At 52.3% G+C, this 17,441-nt stretch overlaps 4 protein-coding genes across 4 annotated transcripts; 2 read left to right on the top strand and 2 right to left on the bottom strand.

Annotated features, from left to right (window-relative positions):
- Positions 1-1,111: 1,111 nt before the first annotated feature.
- On the top strand, positions 1,112-9,016 carry FUM1-0 (Highly reducing polyketide synthase FUM1; the record flags this gene model as incomplete). The annotated part of the gene is made up of 7 exons (XM_037316897.1): positions 1,112-1,839; positions 1,896-2,202; positions 2,255-2,310; positions 2,376-6,816; positions 6,869-7,153; positions 7,210-7,625; positions 7,675-9,016. 7 exons carry the CDS (start codon positions 1,112-1,114, stop codon positions 9,014-9,016), a joined length of 7,575 nt encoding a protein of 2,524 aa, XP_037185290.1.
- Positions 9,017-10,008: 992 nt separating this feature from the next.
- CGCA056_v001636 (uncharacterized protein) lies at positions 10,009-10,881 on the bottom strand (the record flags this gene model as incomplete). The annotated part of the gene is made up of 4 exons (XM_037316896.1): positions 10,009-10,116; positions 10,179-10,436; positions 10,505-10,636; positions 10,690-10,881. The coding sequence occupies 4 exons, from the start codon at positions 10,879-10,881 to the stop codon at positions 10,009-10,011; spliced, it is 690 nt and encodes a 229-aa protein (XP_037185291.1).
- A 359-nt stretch (positions 10,882-11,240) lies between these two features.
- Positions 11,241-13,374, bottom strand: atnN-0 (Aspercryptin biosynthesis cluster-specific transcription regulator atnN; the record flags this gene model as incomplete). Its single annotated transcript, XM_037316895.1, has 2 exons — positions 11,241-13,014; positions 13,325-13,374. 2 exons carry the CDS (start codon positions 13,372-13,374, stop codon positions 11,241-11,243), a joined length of 1,824 nt encoding a protein of 607 aa, XP_037185292.1.
- A 3,378-nt stretch (positions 13,375-16,752) lies between these two features.
- On the top strand, positions 16,753-17,382 carry CGCA056_v001634 (uncharacterized protein; the record flags this gene model as incomplete). The annotated part of the gene is made up of 1 exon (XM_037316894.1): positions 16,753-17,382. The coding sequence occupies one exon, from the start codon at positions 16,753-16,755 to the stop codon at positions 17,380-17,382; it is 630 nt and encodes a 209-aa protein (XP_037185293.1).
- Positions 17,383-17,441: the final 59 nt, after the last annotated feature.

The following is a 17,441-nucleotide window of genomic DNA, read 5'->3' as shown; positions in this document are numbered from 1 at the left end:
GCGTGCCAAGCATGCCCAGCCCCCTTGATGTAAATTACACAGCTGGAGATCGTACATCTCATGCTTGGATTATTCGAAAACCCCGTTGCTACTTGTTTTCGAGACCAAAATGAACCCGAAATATGATGTATTTCGTCCGTCCGTCGCAGACCGGCTAAACTCCTCTCGCAACATACGAGAGTTTGATTCATGATGGCACAATGAGGCGTATAAAACCTGGCTCTCGCAATCCTTGAGTCTGGGCATAAGAAAAAGGCGCAATTAGGTACCTTTGAGAGTGCGACGAGCTGACTGACTAATTATGAGCGTCATGATCCTTCAGCCTGGGCGCATCTCACGGTCATGCCGCCAAGAAAACTATCCCACGTTGGCGCTTGCACAGCTTGTTTATCAGCGGCCGCGTAACTGGCCCGCGGAACCCGCATTTTCTGAAGAAACACCTTGCGATTCCAAGCATTTTCTAGTATTCTCCTTTCAACGACCTTCCATGTCTGTTGCCTAATTCTCGGAGACTTTACCTGTTGATGGTGACGGGATCCGCTGCTCACAGCCCTTTTCCCGTTCACGTTGTTTCGGCACCGCCGCTTGACGCTTTGGGGGCTTTTGGGTTTATACACTTCGGATTCCGTTTCCGTTTCCCCCTCGGTCCGATTGTTGGAGTTTGCGCTCGTCTCTAGAGAAATTGCACAGTACCTGTTCGACTTCTCTTGTTGTCTGTCCTGGCTGAAGAGGAGACGCCTGCGCCAAGATGCTGCTTACTTCAGGTCTGAGATATGAGGCGCATTCTGGGCAGGATTCCACCGTCTCACGCCGGGGAATGGCAAGATAGACCGGTCACCAAAAGGGTTCCGGGTTCATCACGGCAGACTGGAGATGTGATCCGGATAGACGATGTTGGAGCAATCGCGGAGAAAGTCGAACTGTATCGAGCGTTCGGTTCATGATATTTCACATACGCTTCTAGAAGTTATAAGACGTTTGGAGTGCGTCGTATGGCCCAGAAGACTTATCCTTAGACACAAAGCATCTGCCTCTACATTCGCTCTCACACGCTCCACATCACCCTTTCAGCGACAGGTTAAAGTCCCCTGCATACTCAAAGTCTTTCGCAATGGCTCCTATGGCAATCAACGGAACCTACACGGTTGGGTCCGAAAGGACCACTGCAGCTAGTCATGACAACCACGGCCATGGCGTCGATTGCACTGGTCATGTAGACGGCTATAGTACAACCGCCACAGCTGAGCCCTCGAACGGCCATGCATCGCACTTCGGATCCTCTCCCAGCAGTGCAGTTGATGGGACCAACAACGTCAACCGCCCTCTCAATTCTCCCGCCAGCCGCGATGATCAGCCGATTGCCATCTGCGGTATGGCGTGTCGCCTGCCTGGTGGCCTGCACACGCCGCAGCAGTTGTGGGACTTTCTCCTCGCCAAAGGAGATGCGCGAACTCGTGTTCCAGAGTCTCGTTACAATGTCGATGCATTCTATGATCCCTCGGGCAGACCTGGTACGGTCAAAACTGAGTATGGCTACTTCCTCGACTACGACATTAGCAAGAGCGATGGGGCCTTCTCCAGCTTCGTTCGAGGAGCGACTGAGAGAGAGGACCCTCATCAGCGCCAGATGAGTGAAGTAGCCAGAGAGTGTATCGAAGATGCCGGCGAGGCCAATTATCGCGGCAAACTCATCGGATGCTACGTCGGCAGCTTTGGAGAGGATTGGTGTGAAATGTTCGCCAAAGATACTCAGCAACACGGTCTCTACAGAGTTGCCGGCTATGGTGACTTCATGCTTTCCAACAATGTCGCCTACGAGATGGACCTCAAAGGCCCAAGGTGCGTTCATGCTGACAGATTGCACACTTCACGACGGTTTACTGATATTCTTCAAGCATGACCCTTCGAACCGGATGTTCTGCTGCTCTCGTCGGCCTTCACGAGGCGGTCACTGCTATACAGAGAGGCGACTGCACCTCTGCCATCGTTGGCGGTGTCAACCTCATTCTAGCGCCTGGTATGACGCAGGCAATGACAGAGCAGGGAGTCCTCTCTGCAGATGGCTCGTGTAAGACTTTCTCATCGGAGGCAAATGGCTACGCCCGTGGCGAGGCGGTCTGCGCCGTCTATCTGAAGCCCCTGGACGCCGCGCTTAGAGATGGAAACCCTATACGTGCGGTCATCAAGGGAACGGCCACAAATGTAAGCTCCAACACTGTCATGCGATCATTCCGAGGACTAACCTTGTCTCCAGTTCGATGGTCGAACCAATGGTATCTCGCTTCCCAGCACTGAGGCTCACGAGGCTCTGTAAGTAACCCTTTGGATTCAATGCGCGTATCACTTTGTTCTAAGGCTGACCAATATCTGTACAGGATGAGACAGGCTTACGCCCGAGCTGGTATCACTGACTTTTCAGACACCACATTCGTCGAGTGCCACGGCACTGGTACTCCTATTGGTGACCCCATCGAAGTGGGCGCTGTGGCTCGTGTTTTCGGCGGTTCACAGAATGGCGTCTATATCGGCTCCGTCAAGCCTAATCTTGGTCATTCCGAGGGAGCTTCTGGTCTGACTTCGCTCATCAAGACGGTAATGGCCCTCGAGAACCGAACAATTCCTCCGAATATCAAGTTCACCCCGCTCAACCCTAATATTCCGTTCGAGGAACGCAACATCAAGATTGCCGCTGAGCCTCTTGCGTGGCCTGAAGATGGCTACGAACGAGCTAGTGTCAACTCTTTCGGAATTGGGGGAACCAACGCTCACGCTATCCTCGAATCAGCCAGATCACAGGGAATCGCTGCCACCAAGCCATCGGTTGACACCAGTGAGCCCCAATTGCTTCTATTCTCCGCCAATTCCTCGGAATCCCTGAAGAAGATGACGGAAACGTATCAGTCCTTCGTCCAAAACAACGCGGAGAAGCTCGACCAGATCGCATACACGCTGGCGAACGGAAGAGAACACCACTCATACCGAAGCTTTGCAATTGCTAGCAAAGGCGGCAGCATTGCTCCTTCTGTTTCATCTAGAGCACCACAACAGGCTCCCAAAATTGTGATGGTCTTCACTGGTCAGGGAGCTCAGTGGCCCGCGATGGGTAGCGAGCTCCTTCAGCAAGACAACTCCGTTTTCCGCTCGACTATTCGCAGGCTCGATGGTTACCTACAAGACGCTCTCGGTAGTTCAGAATTCTCGATTGAGAAAGAGCTCCTCAAGAGGGGCAAGAGGAGTCGCCTTGACCTTGCTGAGGTCTCTCAGCCCCTCTGCACCGCGGTCCAGGTTGGCTTGGTCGACAGTCTCGCTTCGGTCGGCGTAAAACCTGCCGCAGTTGTTGGCCACTCCAGTGGTGAGATCGCTGCCGCCTATGCTGCAGATGCTCTGACGGCTCGAGATGCTATCATCGTGGCTTTCTACCGCGGCTTCGTAGCGAAGCTTCAAAAGAAAGCGGGAGCTATGGCGGCGATTGGTCTCGGTTGGGACGACGTCAAGCCTTACCTTGAGAATACCACAGCTACTGTTGCATGTGAGAACTCTCCCAGCAGTGTCACCATCTCGGGCGACACCGATGCTGTTGAAACAGTTGTCAAGAAGATCAAGGAGTCCCCACCGAACGGACAAGAAGTTCTTGCCCGGCTGCTGAAGGTGGACAAGGCCTACCACTCCCACCACATGGCTGAGGTCGGCGAGCAGTACATGGCGCTCTTGAAAGGTGTTCAAAGCCAAAGCCCCAACAGAGATTGTCTTTTCTACAGCAGTGTCGGCGGCGATCTACTTGAGGAGGGTCAGACACTTGGTCCGCGGTACTGGCAGAGCAACCTAGAGAACCCCGTTCTGTTCGCGACGGCTGTCTCCAAGATTCTTCAGAACAAGGATCTTGGTAAGCCAGCATTCCTGGAAGTTGGTCCCCATGCCGCCATGGGCGGTCCTCTGCGCCAAATCATGGCAAAGAATAATGTTTCTCATCCGTACATTTCTTCCATGATGCGCAATCAGGACTGCGTTGAAAGCTATCTCTCCGCGATCGGAAAGCTGCACCAACTCAACGTGAGCATTGACTTCAAGAACTTGATGCCAAGGGAAGAGACACCGACTTATCTCCCTGACCTGCCGAGGTACGTCTGGGATCATGAGGAAAGTTATTGGTATGAATCCCGGTTGTCCAAGGAGTGGCGTCACCGGAAGTTCCCATACCATGAGCTCCTAGGTGTACGAATTGCCGAGAGCACCGATATTGAACCCTCGTGGCGAAATGTGTTTCATCTTGAGCATTCGGCCTGGATCCGCGACCACGTCATCGTCGAGGACATCGTATTCCCCTTTGCGGGCTACATGGCCATGGCTGCTGAAGCAGTACGACAGGTCACTGGCGTTGACGATGGCTATGCTCTCCGTCATGTTGTTGTTAGCACCGCCCTGGTTGTCACTGATGACAAGCCCGTCGAACTCATCACAACTATGCGTCCTCACCGTCTGACGGACACTCTCGACGCACAGTGGTGGGAGTTTACAGTCTCGTCTCACAACGGGCTGGCCTGGACCAAACATTGTGTTGGGCAAGTCAAAGCTCTCGAGCGCAATGAAGGTAACGCTGCTGGGGAGGTTCCCTACATGGCACGGAATATTGGGTCTCGCAAGGCGTACAACATGATGCAACAGGCTGGTCTTTGCTACGGGCCAAACTTCCAGGCTTTGCAAGACATCAAGACGGGTACCGTTGACCCGACTGCGGCAGCGAAGGTTTACCGCCCCAAGTTCTGTGCTGAGTCCCCCAGCAAAATGGCCCGATACCATCTTCACCCGATCCTCGTGGATGCCTGTCTTCAGATCCTCAGTCTAGCCGCCACCAAGGGTTACACCAAGAAGCATGGCATGGTGATTCCTACCCTGATCGAGGAGATCAAGGTGTACCGAACCGAGACCGACATCGATATCTCTTCTTCAGCTAGCGTTAATGGCGTTGGCGCCATCGTCGGGCGCGCCGATTGTATGGACTCTGCTGGCGAGACCGTTCTGCAGATGAAAGGTGCTTGCCTGTCTCCTCTTCCTGGCCAAGAGACGTCTGCGGATGCCAAGGACACGCATCCCACCGCCAGATATCAATGGACTCCTCACGTCGAGTTTCAAGATGAAGCCACTCTCGTCAAGCGTTCTGAGACGGATGACAACCGTACAGCTTACATGACTATTCTGGACGAGATTACTTGGGCCTGCTTGAACTACATTCAAGCACAGCTTCAAGGCCTCCAAACTCCGGTTCCGCATTTGAAGTTGTATCTCGACTGGGTCAATGAACAGATCTCAAAGGGTCCGCGAACGGAGAGCGAGGACTTGTTGAAGGTCATCACGGACAAGGCTCTCGCTTTGGAGAATACCCCGGCTTCTGGAGTAGCTTCCGCTATCGTCAAAGTAGCCAGCCGGATCACCACCATCTTCCAAGGCCAGGACAATCCTCTAGGTTTGCTGATTGAGGACAACAGCCTCAGTCACGTCAACCTACTACGGGACTTGGCTTTCGACCTTTCCCCTCTGGTCAGGCAGATCTCACACAGCAAGCCCAATTTGAAGATCCTGGAACTCGGCGGTGACACGGGTGCCCACACTGCAGACATTTTGAAGACTCTAGCGCTCGAAGATGGACGCGTAATGTACTCGAGCTACACATTCAGCGACTCCTCATCCGGCATGGTGAATGCAGCCAAGGAGCAGTTCAAGCTCACGCCCAACATGCAGTTCGCGCCACTGGATATCAGCCGCGATCTGGTGGAACAGAACTTCGGCGACGAGCAGTACGACGTCATTATCGCAACAAATGTGCTGCACGCGTCGCCCGCCCTGACTGATGCGCTTTCCAACATTCGGAAGTTGCTTCGCCCAAGCGGCCGTCTTCTTCTCACGGAAATGTTCTCCAGCTCGAAGTGGATCAACCTGATCTTGGGCGTCCTTCCATGGTGGTGGAGCGCTCAGAAGGATAGCCGAGTCAACGAGCCCTATGCAGACACTGAACACTGGGAGTCTGCACTGAGAAAGGCTGGTCTTGGTACATCGGCTGTTTTGCCTGACTCCGAGCAGGAGTCGCTGCGTCGCAACAATTTCATGGTGGTGAAGCCCATTGACGACAAGGGCATCGAGGTCGCTGCGGCAGTCAACAACATCACACTGTTGGAGATCGCGAGAAGCGACAAATCTGACCCGCTTGCTTTTGCTCTTGATGCTTCTGGTTACAAGGTCACTCGACGTATTTTGGGAGATGAGGTTCCTCCAGGTGAAGATGTTATTGCTGCTCTCGACCAGCACTCGCCTTTCTTCAACAATCTCGATCAGCAACGATACGACGCTTTCAAGAAGCTTGTGGACACACTTAACACGAGCGGATCGCGGCTGCTCTGGGTCACTTCTTTGTGTCAAATGGCTTGCGAAGACCCTTCATATAGCCAGGTCCTCGGGACCGCTCGTACTCTGAGATCTGAGCTGTCTGTTCGCTTCGCCACTTGCGAGGTTGACGACTTTGAAGCTTCAACAGGCCGTATCGCCGAAGTCTTTGAGAAGTTCCAGAATGACTGTGTCAATGAGGACGAGGAACCTGATCCCGACTATGAGTACTCAATCGTCGGCAATGTCGTCCACGTTGGGCGTTTCGCGCCATTCCCATTGGAGGATGAGCTCCTTGCGGCTGATGACTCCGGCCGCGTGGTATTGGAAACTAAGAAGCCGGGCCTTTTGGCTGCGCTCACTTGGGTTCGTCGAGAGGCTCAGAAGCTCGAGCGTGATCTAGTGGAGGTTCAGACATACTCTGCCGGGCTCAACTTCAGAGTAAGTTACTTCATTTCCACCCTCTCTGTGTCGATCTCTAACATTAACATAGGATGTCCTCAGTGCCAATGGCATCGTTGAAATTCCCGAAGAGGGGTTTGGGCTTGAAGCCGCCGGCATCGTCTCCGCAATTGGTCCTGAGGTCCAAGATCTCAAAGTCGGAGATCGGGTTTTCCTTTTCAGCCGCGGGTCTTTCTCAACCTCAGTCACAATTCCCGAGAATCTGTGCCAGAAAATTCCATATGATCTGTCTCTTGAAGATGCTGCGACAATGCCTTGTGTGTACGCTACCGCTATGTACGCACTCTTCAACATCGGACGACTTCAGCGTGGACAAGTAAGTGTTTTCGTCTGATTAATTATCTTACAAAACGGCTACTGACCACAATCTAGTCTGTTCTCATTCACAGCGCCTGCGGTGGAGTCGGTATCGCTGCCATTCAGCTCGCACGCATGGCTGGTGCCGACATCTACGTCACGGTCGGCAATGACGAGAAGGTCAAGTACCTAACAGAGACTTTCGACATGCCTCGAGACCGGATCTTCAACTCCCGCGACACCTCCTTTGTTGAAGGAATTAGTAGTGCCACCCAAGGCAAGGGAATCGACGTTGTGCTTAACTCGCTCTCTGGCGATCTTCTGCACGCTACATGGCGATGTGTTGCTGAGTTCGGCACGATGGTAGAGATCGGAAAGAGAGATCTCCTCGGCTGTGGAAAGCTTGACATGGATGTTTTCCTCGCCAATAGGTCTTACTGCTGTGTTGATCTCGATCAGATCTGCTTCAAGAGGCAAAACCTCTGCAAAGAGTAAGTCAAACGACCAGATTTGACGGGTGTTTTTCTAATTTTTTCTCAGGCTTTTGAAATCCGTTGTTGAGGCCTACGAGGCCGGCCACATTCTTCCCATTCGACCTATTGAGATCTTCAGTGCATCCAAGATTAGGGAGGCTTTCCGCTATATGCAACAGGGTTTGCACATGGGTAAAATTGTCATCTCCATTCGCGACTCATCCGATGCCGCTCTCAACATGGACACCAGCACTGTCACGAGGAGAACTTCTGCCAAGCTCGACGAGTCCGCCTCGTATCTCTTGGTGGGCGGTCTAGGGGGCCTTGGTCGCGCCGTCTCCCGTTGGATGGTAGAGCACAATGCACGACACCTGGTATATCTCTCTCGTAGTGCCGGCAGCAACGATGAGGATAACCACTTCATTCGTGAACTGGAAAGCATGGGTGGAAAGGTTACCCTGGTCAAGGGCAGCGTCGTTTCAGCCGAGGATGTTGAAAAAGCAGTCAAGCACGCGCCGAACCTCAAGGGCATCCTCCAAATGTCTATGGTTCTGCGAGACCAGGCATGGGACAAGATGACTCTTGATGAGTGGACACAAGCAGCATCGCCGAAGGTCGAGGGAACTTGGAACCTGCACAACGCTACGGAGGGCATCGACCTTGACTTTTTCGTTCTCTTCTCATCCATCTCAGGTGTCATCGGTCAGCCAGGCCAAGCCAATTATGCCGCCGCCAACACTTTTCTGGATGCATTCTCTCAATACCGCTTCAGCAAGGGCCTTCCCGTCGTCTCCATCGACGTTGGGGCTGTCGATGACATCGGTGTCATTTCCAACAATGAGAATCTCCGAAGAGCCATGCTCGCCACCGGCGCGTACATGATCAAAGAAACAGAGCTCTTGGAAGCTGTCGGCGCGGCAATGATCATGTGCCGAAGCTCATCGGTAAACAGAAACTTCGTCCTTGGTCTTGCGTCTACGATACCTCTGAACAGCCCCAACAACCGCTCCCTGTGGAAGAAAGACATGCGGATGGCGGCTTATCGCAATATCAGCGGCGACGGCGACGGCGGGGCGGGTGCTGGCAGCGACACGATGAAGGCGCTTTTGGCGACGATTCGGCACGATGAGGCGGCTCTCAAGGATCCGAATACAGCTAAAACTCTGGCATATGAGATTGGTAGGAAGTTATTCAGTCTTGTCCTTCGTAGTGACGATGAGATTCAGACATCAGCCTCATTGGCTGACTTGGGCATGGATTCTTTGGTCGCTATTGAGATGAGGTCTTGGTGGAGAGCTACATTTGGATTCAATATCAGCATGCTGGAGCTTCTGGGCATGGGAAATTTGGATGCTTTGGGCGAGCATGCCGCTGATGGCTTATTGAAGGCGTTGAAGGGGGAGATTTGAAAAGGAGGATCGTATTATGTTTGTGACTATCTAGATTTTCGATTCTCAGAAACCACATTATTTGGCCTATAGATCCGCTGTATATATTTAGCACCAAACAACTTCGCATGAATTGCTTTAGCACTGTTGTTTCGCGCGTAGTCTACTTCGGATCATTTCCCGTAATTTGTTCTTCCAATGAGAAAGGTTGTGTTGGTAGCTCATGACGAAGTCTCTGAACTTTCAAATAAAACTTTGATGATTGCTGCAGCAACGCAACAAAGAACAATTAGGAGACTTATTGCCAAGCGCCTCGTGATGTCTCGCCATATGAGGTTGTGACTGCAAGCTTTTGTCACGCTTGTTCCAACTCCGGTAGTTTGGCTTGATTCGCCCTCAAACCATGGTCGCAGGTGTTCGCAAATGTCATTTATCTATACCGTTTCTTAGTTTCGTTATACACCCCGAAAGGCTAATGAGCACTGGATGTGTAGCATACCGCACTTGTGGATGTTAAGCTGGGATTCTGTCCATCACTCTCATAATGAATGCATTTTCGACATAGGGGGCATGATGCCCTATGCTTTCCTTCTGGCCATAGAAAGCAAACCTTTTGTGCGCACTAGGAGCGATCAGCCAGTAAGCCACAGACGGACCGATTAGATGCACCTACCTGTAGACAGATGCTGTGTCCACAGTGAGGAGTATGCATGGGTTGCAGAACCTCAAGGCAGATGTAGCAAGAGGTTTTTGCGATCGTTTCGTCGAGTAGCTTGCGGAGCCTATCATTTTCTTCCACAAGCTCCGCAAAGAGCCCGTGGAGACTGTTAGAGGCCTTGAGGTCTGCTAGGTGTTTCCCGACTGTGGCCATGATGCCGATTGCAAGTGGAAGAGATGGAAATCTATTTATCGCAGTCTAGAATTTCCTATGTTTGATTGATGGCTTTTGAAGAAGAGTTTGGGCTCGATGCGGCACGTGAGGGAAAAGCAAGATCGAGTAGTGATCAAGGTGATTATGTCCACAGCCATAGAGGTTCACTCGCCACCTCGTTGAAAAAGTGATCAAGCTTTTCGAACATTTCGATGACACCCTTGAGGTCTTCAACCCATTTTCGTCTCGTCTAGCTCTTTGAGTTTGAGTCTCATGGTTCTCCTTGAGCTACGGCAATATAAATGTACCAACAATGAGGAGGAGAGCAACCCAGTGGAACGGTTCCATCGTCTCGTCAGTGGACTCGCAGTTCTTGTCGTCCTGGGACTTTCTCGCAGGGTCCAGCCTTCTCGAAACATCTCCAGTAGACTCGCCGTTCTCGTCGTCTTGGGAATTATCCCCGTGCTCCAGTCTTCTCGGAACAATCTCTGGGCTTGTCATAAGCTCTCCAGTCTCCGTGGACATGTTTTCCGCCGCCCACAGACGCAAAGGCTCGTAAATGTGATCTATCTGTACCACAGCATCAGCTGGAGTCTCAAGACATCGAGAACTACTTGTTTCAAAGATAGAAAACATACTGTGTACGAATGCATAATTTTGGGAGGTCCTCCCCTTTCTGGTAAGTGGAAGTGGATTATGACTTCTTGGCATAGAGGACACTTTGCCAATTGGATTTCCTCATTGATGGCCATGACAATTGGCGATGCGCACTAGAAGAGACCAGTCAACATATAAGCCCAACGTTATCTTGAGAAACACGTACCTTCATACAGATGCTATGTCCGCATTGTCCGACATAAGTCCTTTGCAGAACATCCCAGCAGACACAGCAACGGCTGTCTCGGACTATATCCCGCAGGATGTGTTGTGCCTTTCTCAGCTCACTAATCAGGTCACCCTTGTAGACCACGATGTCCTCGACACCAGTGATTGCATGCTTCTGTGATTTCGCCATGATGTCGGTGTTGTGAGGTTGGGATGCAAAGACAGTGTTGTCGGGTTGGTACGGGAAGATGGAAGTGGATGCGATATTCTACGTGCATCTGCGAGAGATCGCTTCTTTAACGATTATCAGGTGTCTTTCTCCGTAACGATCGTATACTTTGAATGACCTGGTAGACCTGCGCAAGAGGGTTTGCGCAACGGGTTCACAACCTGGAGAGATAGATTTCAGACTTGGCCTGGCCTTGCAAAAACAAGTGACGATGTCTCATCCAGGATAACACGTCTTTTCAAGATAGTCTACTGCTTTTTGATTTTGCTAAAGAGTAGGGGCTATTTGCTCATGAGTCGTTTCGTTACTGATGAATAATGCTATTGTGAGGGGGCGCCCCTAGACACCCATCTTGCTAGCTCGTCAAGCTCATAGCTGCCACACCGGAGCATCAACCGCTGCGTGTACGGTACTTGCACTGTGTTCGAGCCATCGCCGTCGACGGGCCCTGCTAGATCTGCGAACCGCTGATCGGTGCTGTAGTCCTTTACGCGCATCTCCTCGGCCGGCAGCGAGAACAGTGGTGCGTTCTCCCGATTTACCTCCTGTATCTTGACGTTGTGCTCCTGCTCTATCATGCGCTGCCCAACAAGGTGCAGGTTCCCAAGGGTGACGGGCTCCCTGCGTCCGGTGGCGAGTTCGCAGACAATGAGCCAGGCCTGATAACGGATGTCGAGCCAGCGACACTTAGAGATGACGAACTCCATTAGTGGGAGATAGCTCATCTCGAAGTTGAAGCTGTACAGCGACGAGTCTGGCGGAAGCTCCGGACACCTGGTGAGGATTTCCTGGGCGAGGCTTGTGATCCGTCTGAAGTGGGTCTTGAACGAGTCGTAGGCGGACTCGTCCGAGAACCGGCACACGCTGATGCACATTTTGGCGACCCAGTACTTCATCTCAGTCTCCATGCAGATGATCTCGGCGTGTGGTGGTAGGGGTTGGTCGGATCCGAGTCGTGGTTCGCGGATAAAGGCCGTGAAGGCGGCATGCCATTTGTCAAACGCATTGCACATGGCAGTCTGTTCGTCGCTCATGACTGGGCCCCTTAGGCGTGAATCTGTCCAGGATTCGGGGCCTGCTGAGCGGATGTACCTGATGGCATCTAGGATGATTGTGTCCATCGCGGACTGCGGTCGGTATATACTAAAGCTTTTGTCGAAAGGACCTAGATTATATCTCGATGCGGGTCCATGGTTTAGGTTGAGGTTAGGAAAGCAAGGTCTGTCGTAGAAGCACATCTGGATGATGCTCAATCGATAGAACTTGGGAAGAACGTCCTCGATGGTCATTTGGGACAGTTCGCTATAATCCACGTTATTGAGGACTTCTATGCCCGTAGCAAGTTGTTCCATCGCCGCTCCAAGGCCTTCTCGCAAGAAGTCCACGGACATGAAGAGGAGGCAGCCACACAGAGTGACATTAACCTCACTGTTCTCCTTTGGATCTGATTCGCCCTCGTCGTTGTATGGTTGCGGTGGCGTGAACGAACTTGATGATGTTTCTGCTCGGTTTCCATCCGGGAGCGGGGTGTTCGAGAGGCGGCCTGTCGATGGTAGACTGGTGGACGACGAGCTCGCTGGGGAGTCGACGATACCTGCTAGGTTGAAAGGGGCTCTTGACTGGCCACTCATTGCCTGCGTGTCTACTCCGGGCTTTTGCTTGCGGGTGTTTCCCCCGAGTATGCCCAGAAGCCGGGTGTAAGGTTCAGGAACCCCAGGTGCATTGCCGTCGTCAGAGGCGTTGTCTGGCATGCCAGGCATGAGCGTTGAGATGGCAGCCATCGCTTCTCGGAACGCCGGCTCCGTCCTGCTCATGCGTGGGATGATGTCGGTCCACAGGTTTCCCTCCAGATGCCCGGGTATCATGGGCGCGATCTTCCGTCGGAAGTGCTCCATGATCTTCTCCTCGTCCATGTCGCCCTCCCAAGCAGCCGATGCCTGAGCCAGAGCAGCGTTCAACTTCGTCGCCCGTGACCGGGCCCGGGCGAGGGCGCGGTTACTGGGGACGACGACGGCGTAGCCATCGCATTTGCGGCCGGTGCTGGTGCATCGAAGGCAAGCGGGCTTTGCCTCGTCGCACTTCACCTTGCGCGACCTACGGGAAGACAAGCGTACGAATTAGAATGGGAATGTTCATTGGTAATCGGATGAAGTAACCGAGCACGTGAGCCGGACTCCCCGATCAGGCCGAGTGACCGAGAGGCAACTTGAACCGGTCGCCCGTCCGGCCTCCGCGACCTCGTCTCGGAGACTCTCCGTCATGGCGCGGGACCGTTCCAGACCGTCGGGTCTGGCAAACGACGTCATGCGGGCTTTTTGGGGCACCGGGAATTGAGATGCAGCCGGGCGGAACCGAGTCGAGGGCCGAGAGTTCGAGGGTAGTCGAAGAAAGAGCAGGTACTTACTTGCAGGTCAGACAGCCGGTTCGAACCTTTGGCTGGCCCTTTCTTGTCATTGTTGCTCGCTGTCCAACTCGAACAGGCACATGGAGAGGAGAGAAAAGAAAGGTACAAAACGGGCCGGTCTCAACCGCAGCTAGCCCTCAGGTACCTTTGCCTTTACCCTCCAGTCCAAGGCCACGTTCACCCCTAATTGAATATAGCCAGGAACCAAGAGGTGCGGGCGCGGGTTGTGTGAGAAAGGAAAACAAAAAAGGGACAATCAGAAAAAGTCCGAGGTGGCCTATGGAGAGGCTCTGATGATCATGAAGAGGTGTGTTTCAAGTTTTGGAGGGGCCGAAAGGACGAACCAGGCGCAGCGACCGAGGAGGCTGTGGGAATTGGCCGCTCAATAGTTTTACGCCAGACGGCCAGGAACCACACGGTGGGCAGCAAGCAGCAGCAGCAGACAGTAGCAGAGCAGCAAAATGATGGTGGTGGTGGTGGTGGTGTCACTTCCGCTCCCTGCGTCACAGTTTTGCTGCTAATTTGGGGGCCGGTCGCTGTACCAAATAACAACCTGCTCCCCTGTGCGCGCCATCCCGTGCTCATGTCACCTGAGAGCAGCAGCAACCTTGGTTCTGTGGCCGATCCAACATGGCGCTAATTTTGGGCAGCCGTCGACTTGGCGTTGGGGCCGGGGTTCATTGCTGAGAGCGGTAGAGCGGGTGAAGAGTCTCCCCCTCGTCGAGCTGTGTCGAGTCGAGCCGGTTGGCGCAAGGGGGTCGTGGTGGGCGAGAGGGAAAACCGCTGCAGACAGCCGTTTGTGGCATCTCTCTCTTGAGGGGGGGAAGACTCCTGTTTCGGCGCAGCACGGGGTAGAATACCTTGCTTGCCCGGCGGTCAGCGCGCATCAAATCAGATCATCAAATTGTCAAAGAGCCTAATTGTTAGGGCTCGGATATTGACAAGAGGAATTAGCGTCAGGATTCTAGACCCTGTCATGTCAGCTCAGCTCGCTGACGGCGAGCCAATGGGGGCATGCAAAGTGAGACACTTCAAGGGGGGATGAAAGCGGACAAGGCTCGCATTCTGCGAGTCCGTCTCTCACTGCCGAAAAATACAGCTTGCTTGCTGCTCACCGGGTTGTGCCTGTGCCAGAGGCAAGACGGGGTGTCCCTGGGTCGAAACAGGACTTCGGCACGTGTCAGCTGTAGACAGAAAAAGCCTGCCCAAGTTTCGTTGTGCGAGGCTTTGGGCTTCAGCAATTAGATGAAGGGGGAACCAGCGGGTGGATCAATGGTTGCTGACGAAAATTGATTTTGGCGTCTGATTGGTACGCGGATCATCCTATCATTCCTCGCCTACGACGTAGAGCTTACCAACGGGACAGGGACAGCGGGGATATTCCCGACTTCCCTTGACAGCGATTGGTGCTCGTCTCGACGGAGAACACGAACTGTTTCTAACCTCCAACGACTCGCGGTATGAGAAATGACTGCGTTCAAGCGCGGCGGCCAAAACGCCACATTACCAAAGACTTTCGCAATTTCTGCTCGCTTTGCTATCTCTTATCATGGTTGCCCCAGCTAATAAGCGAGGACACGGAATAGCCGCCCCAGTTCCGTTTTGTCTGCCCAGGCAGGCGAATCCTAGGCGACAGGACCAAGGAGAGAAGGCCGCTCGTTCAAAAGCTGAGTGATGGATGGAAAGGTCAAAACACCAGTTCAATTCGAAGGGAACCAATCAGGTCTCGTAAAAAGTACCATGCAGGTTGACATTCTCTAGAGAAATTATCCAGTGCTGATAGAGTCAGTATGACAATACAGAAAGTCCCCTGCATGAACCTTGTCATCAGACTTCGACGGAAAGACTCAGCCACCAATAGTAAATGAGTGGTGTAGTCAGAAAACTGACAGTCACATTTCACCTGCCAATTTGGGCTTTACATAATGTTCTTCGAAAGGTTCCATATTACTCCTCAGGTTTCTGGAATGTAGATCTGAGAGATCGCAATCAGATCAGGCGTGATTCCAGCCCTCAGCTGACGCTAGCGAATGATCTTGCCTGGCTTCAGGAACTAACGCATTACCATCTGACCCGCCTTGCTAGCTCAATCGGTAGAGCGTGAGACTCTTAATCTCAAGGTTGCGGGTTCGACCCCCGCGTGAGGCTCAAATCCTCACCACGATTGACATAATACAATCCCACGGGTTCCCTTTTTGGTGTTTCGTGCTATTGATCCTATCTCCATGTCTCAGCATAACCATTGAAATATCATTTATAATACGAAGGTCTCAAGTTTCGTTCCTGAGAAACATAACCGTCAGCTCCAGCTGCCTCCCTGGGCCTCTATTCAGGTGCTGCTGGCACAAAGCGAAGGATCATTTCTTCATGATTGTCATCAATTTGACAACAAACATTGACCGCATGCCGTCTTTCAACAATGGAAAGCACGTTCTGCTACCTTAGTATTGTTTAATCATTTGATTGTCGAAGCTGTTATTGCTCCTTTGTTCACGGGAGTCGGGCTATATTTAGAAGAAAGATGCCCGTACCAGCCAACAATGATTCATAAAATCAAGATGTCTATGATGATCTTTGCCCGGAAACTTAGATCAGATTTTGACCTTTCTTGACCAAACATGGCGCGTTTTACGGATTGCCCGCCAGAGGTTATCGTCGAAATTTGCCGCCAGCTTGTCCTCCCGTTACAGACAGAGCAACATGTATACGACCTCTCAGTCGATGTCTCGACGGTCAACTCTCTCGCATGCCGAATCGCTCTTGCTCGATTGATGCGGACATGTCGCAAGTTGCATGATGCGGCAGGCTGTATGCTATACTTGGGCTACTATCACGATCATCACCCCTCAAAGGCTGTCACCTTTCTGAAAGCTCTTGACCCCTATGAAGGTAGCTCCCGCCCCGATCTTGTGCGCCATGCAGACCTTCACCACAACTTGTACGAAAGCAGCAGCGACGACATCAATTGGTCGAAGGAGCAACAGAATATGACGAAAGACCCTTGGATCAACCGCTTGGCTGGAGCTCTGGGCATGCATTTGCCGGATGGGTGGAACAGGTGTCGTATCGGGATGCAGTTCGATCATGTCCTGGAGCATATCAGCCAGGTGTTTCTTACATACCTACCCACCTTGACATCGTTGGATATGAACCTGTGCCACAACTGGAAATTTGACCTCCTTCAACAATGGACTGAGAAGCGACCATTGGGATGTAATGATCTACTCCTAAATCTTCGACACCTCAAGATCCAGATGCGGTCCGCTAAAGCACGAAAATGCAAAGCCCACCAGATTATCCTTGAAGGTGCCCCTAGGCTCTCTACCTTGGAGATATACAACTCAATGTCCTATAAGATTCCGTCGCAGTGTCAGCTTGTGAAACTCCGGAGCCTAAAACTCACCAATTGCTCGATGGACTTGAGAAGCATGACAGAGGTTCTCACAGCGACTCCAAACATCACATATTTTGAGTATCGCGGGGAACAATTGGATACCGTAACTTCCAGGAAACCCCTCCTGAAACCGCAAATGGTGTGCAATCTCCTCAGGAACGAGAACAATCTTGCAGCTAGCCAGCCCAGTAACACAACCAAGCTGGACCTCCCGAATCTCCATCGCCAGCTACGCACTCTCAAAATTGATTTCCACAGCACTCAACTTTTCTTTGACTGGGACGAGAGCGAAACAATCACTTCTTTGCAGGACTTTTCCAAGCTTCGAAACCTGGGCATCGATACGCACAGCTTTACCTCTCGAACCGATAACCAGAACCATCTCATTATGAACAACATCGGCAGCATGATTCCGCAATGCCTTGAGACTTTGGAGATTAGTCGCGTCGGCGAGTTCCTTCTTGAGGAACTTGTCCAGGTTGGTCTGAGAGAAATTGCCGATTCGGTTAAGCATGGACATTTTCGACAGCTGAGACGGATCAACCTTACAGATTGCGTAGTTCATGACCATCGGCCGACACAACAGAAGGCTCTTCACGACTTACGGGAGATGTTCGATATTCCCGGCGCGCCTTCCGCATATCTTAACGGCAAAGCCCTGTGAAAGAAACCTATCGAAATTGTTGATGGCTTGACAATATGTTCACACTTTGTAGTGGGAGT

The sequence above is a fragment of the Colletotrichum aenigma genome (genome assembly GCF_013390185.1).
Source record: "Colletotrichum aenigma strain Cg56 chromosome Unknown KSG_Cg56_contig01, whole genome shotgun sequence".
Taxonomy (NCBI): Eukaryota; Fungi; Ascomycota; class Sordariomycetes; order Glomerellales; family Glomerellaceae; genus Colletotrichum; species Colletotrichum aenigma.
This window is presented reverse-complemented; position numbering and strand designations above follow the sequence as displayed.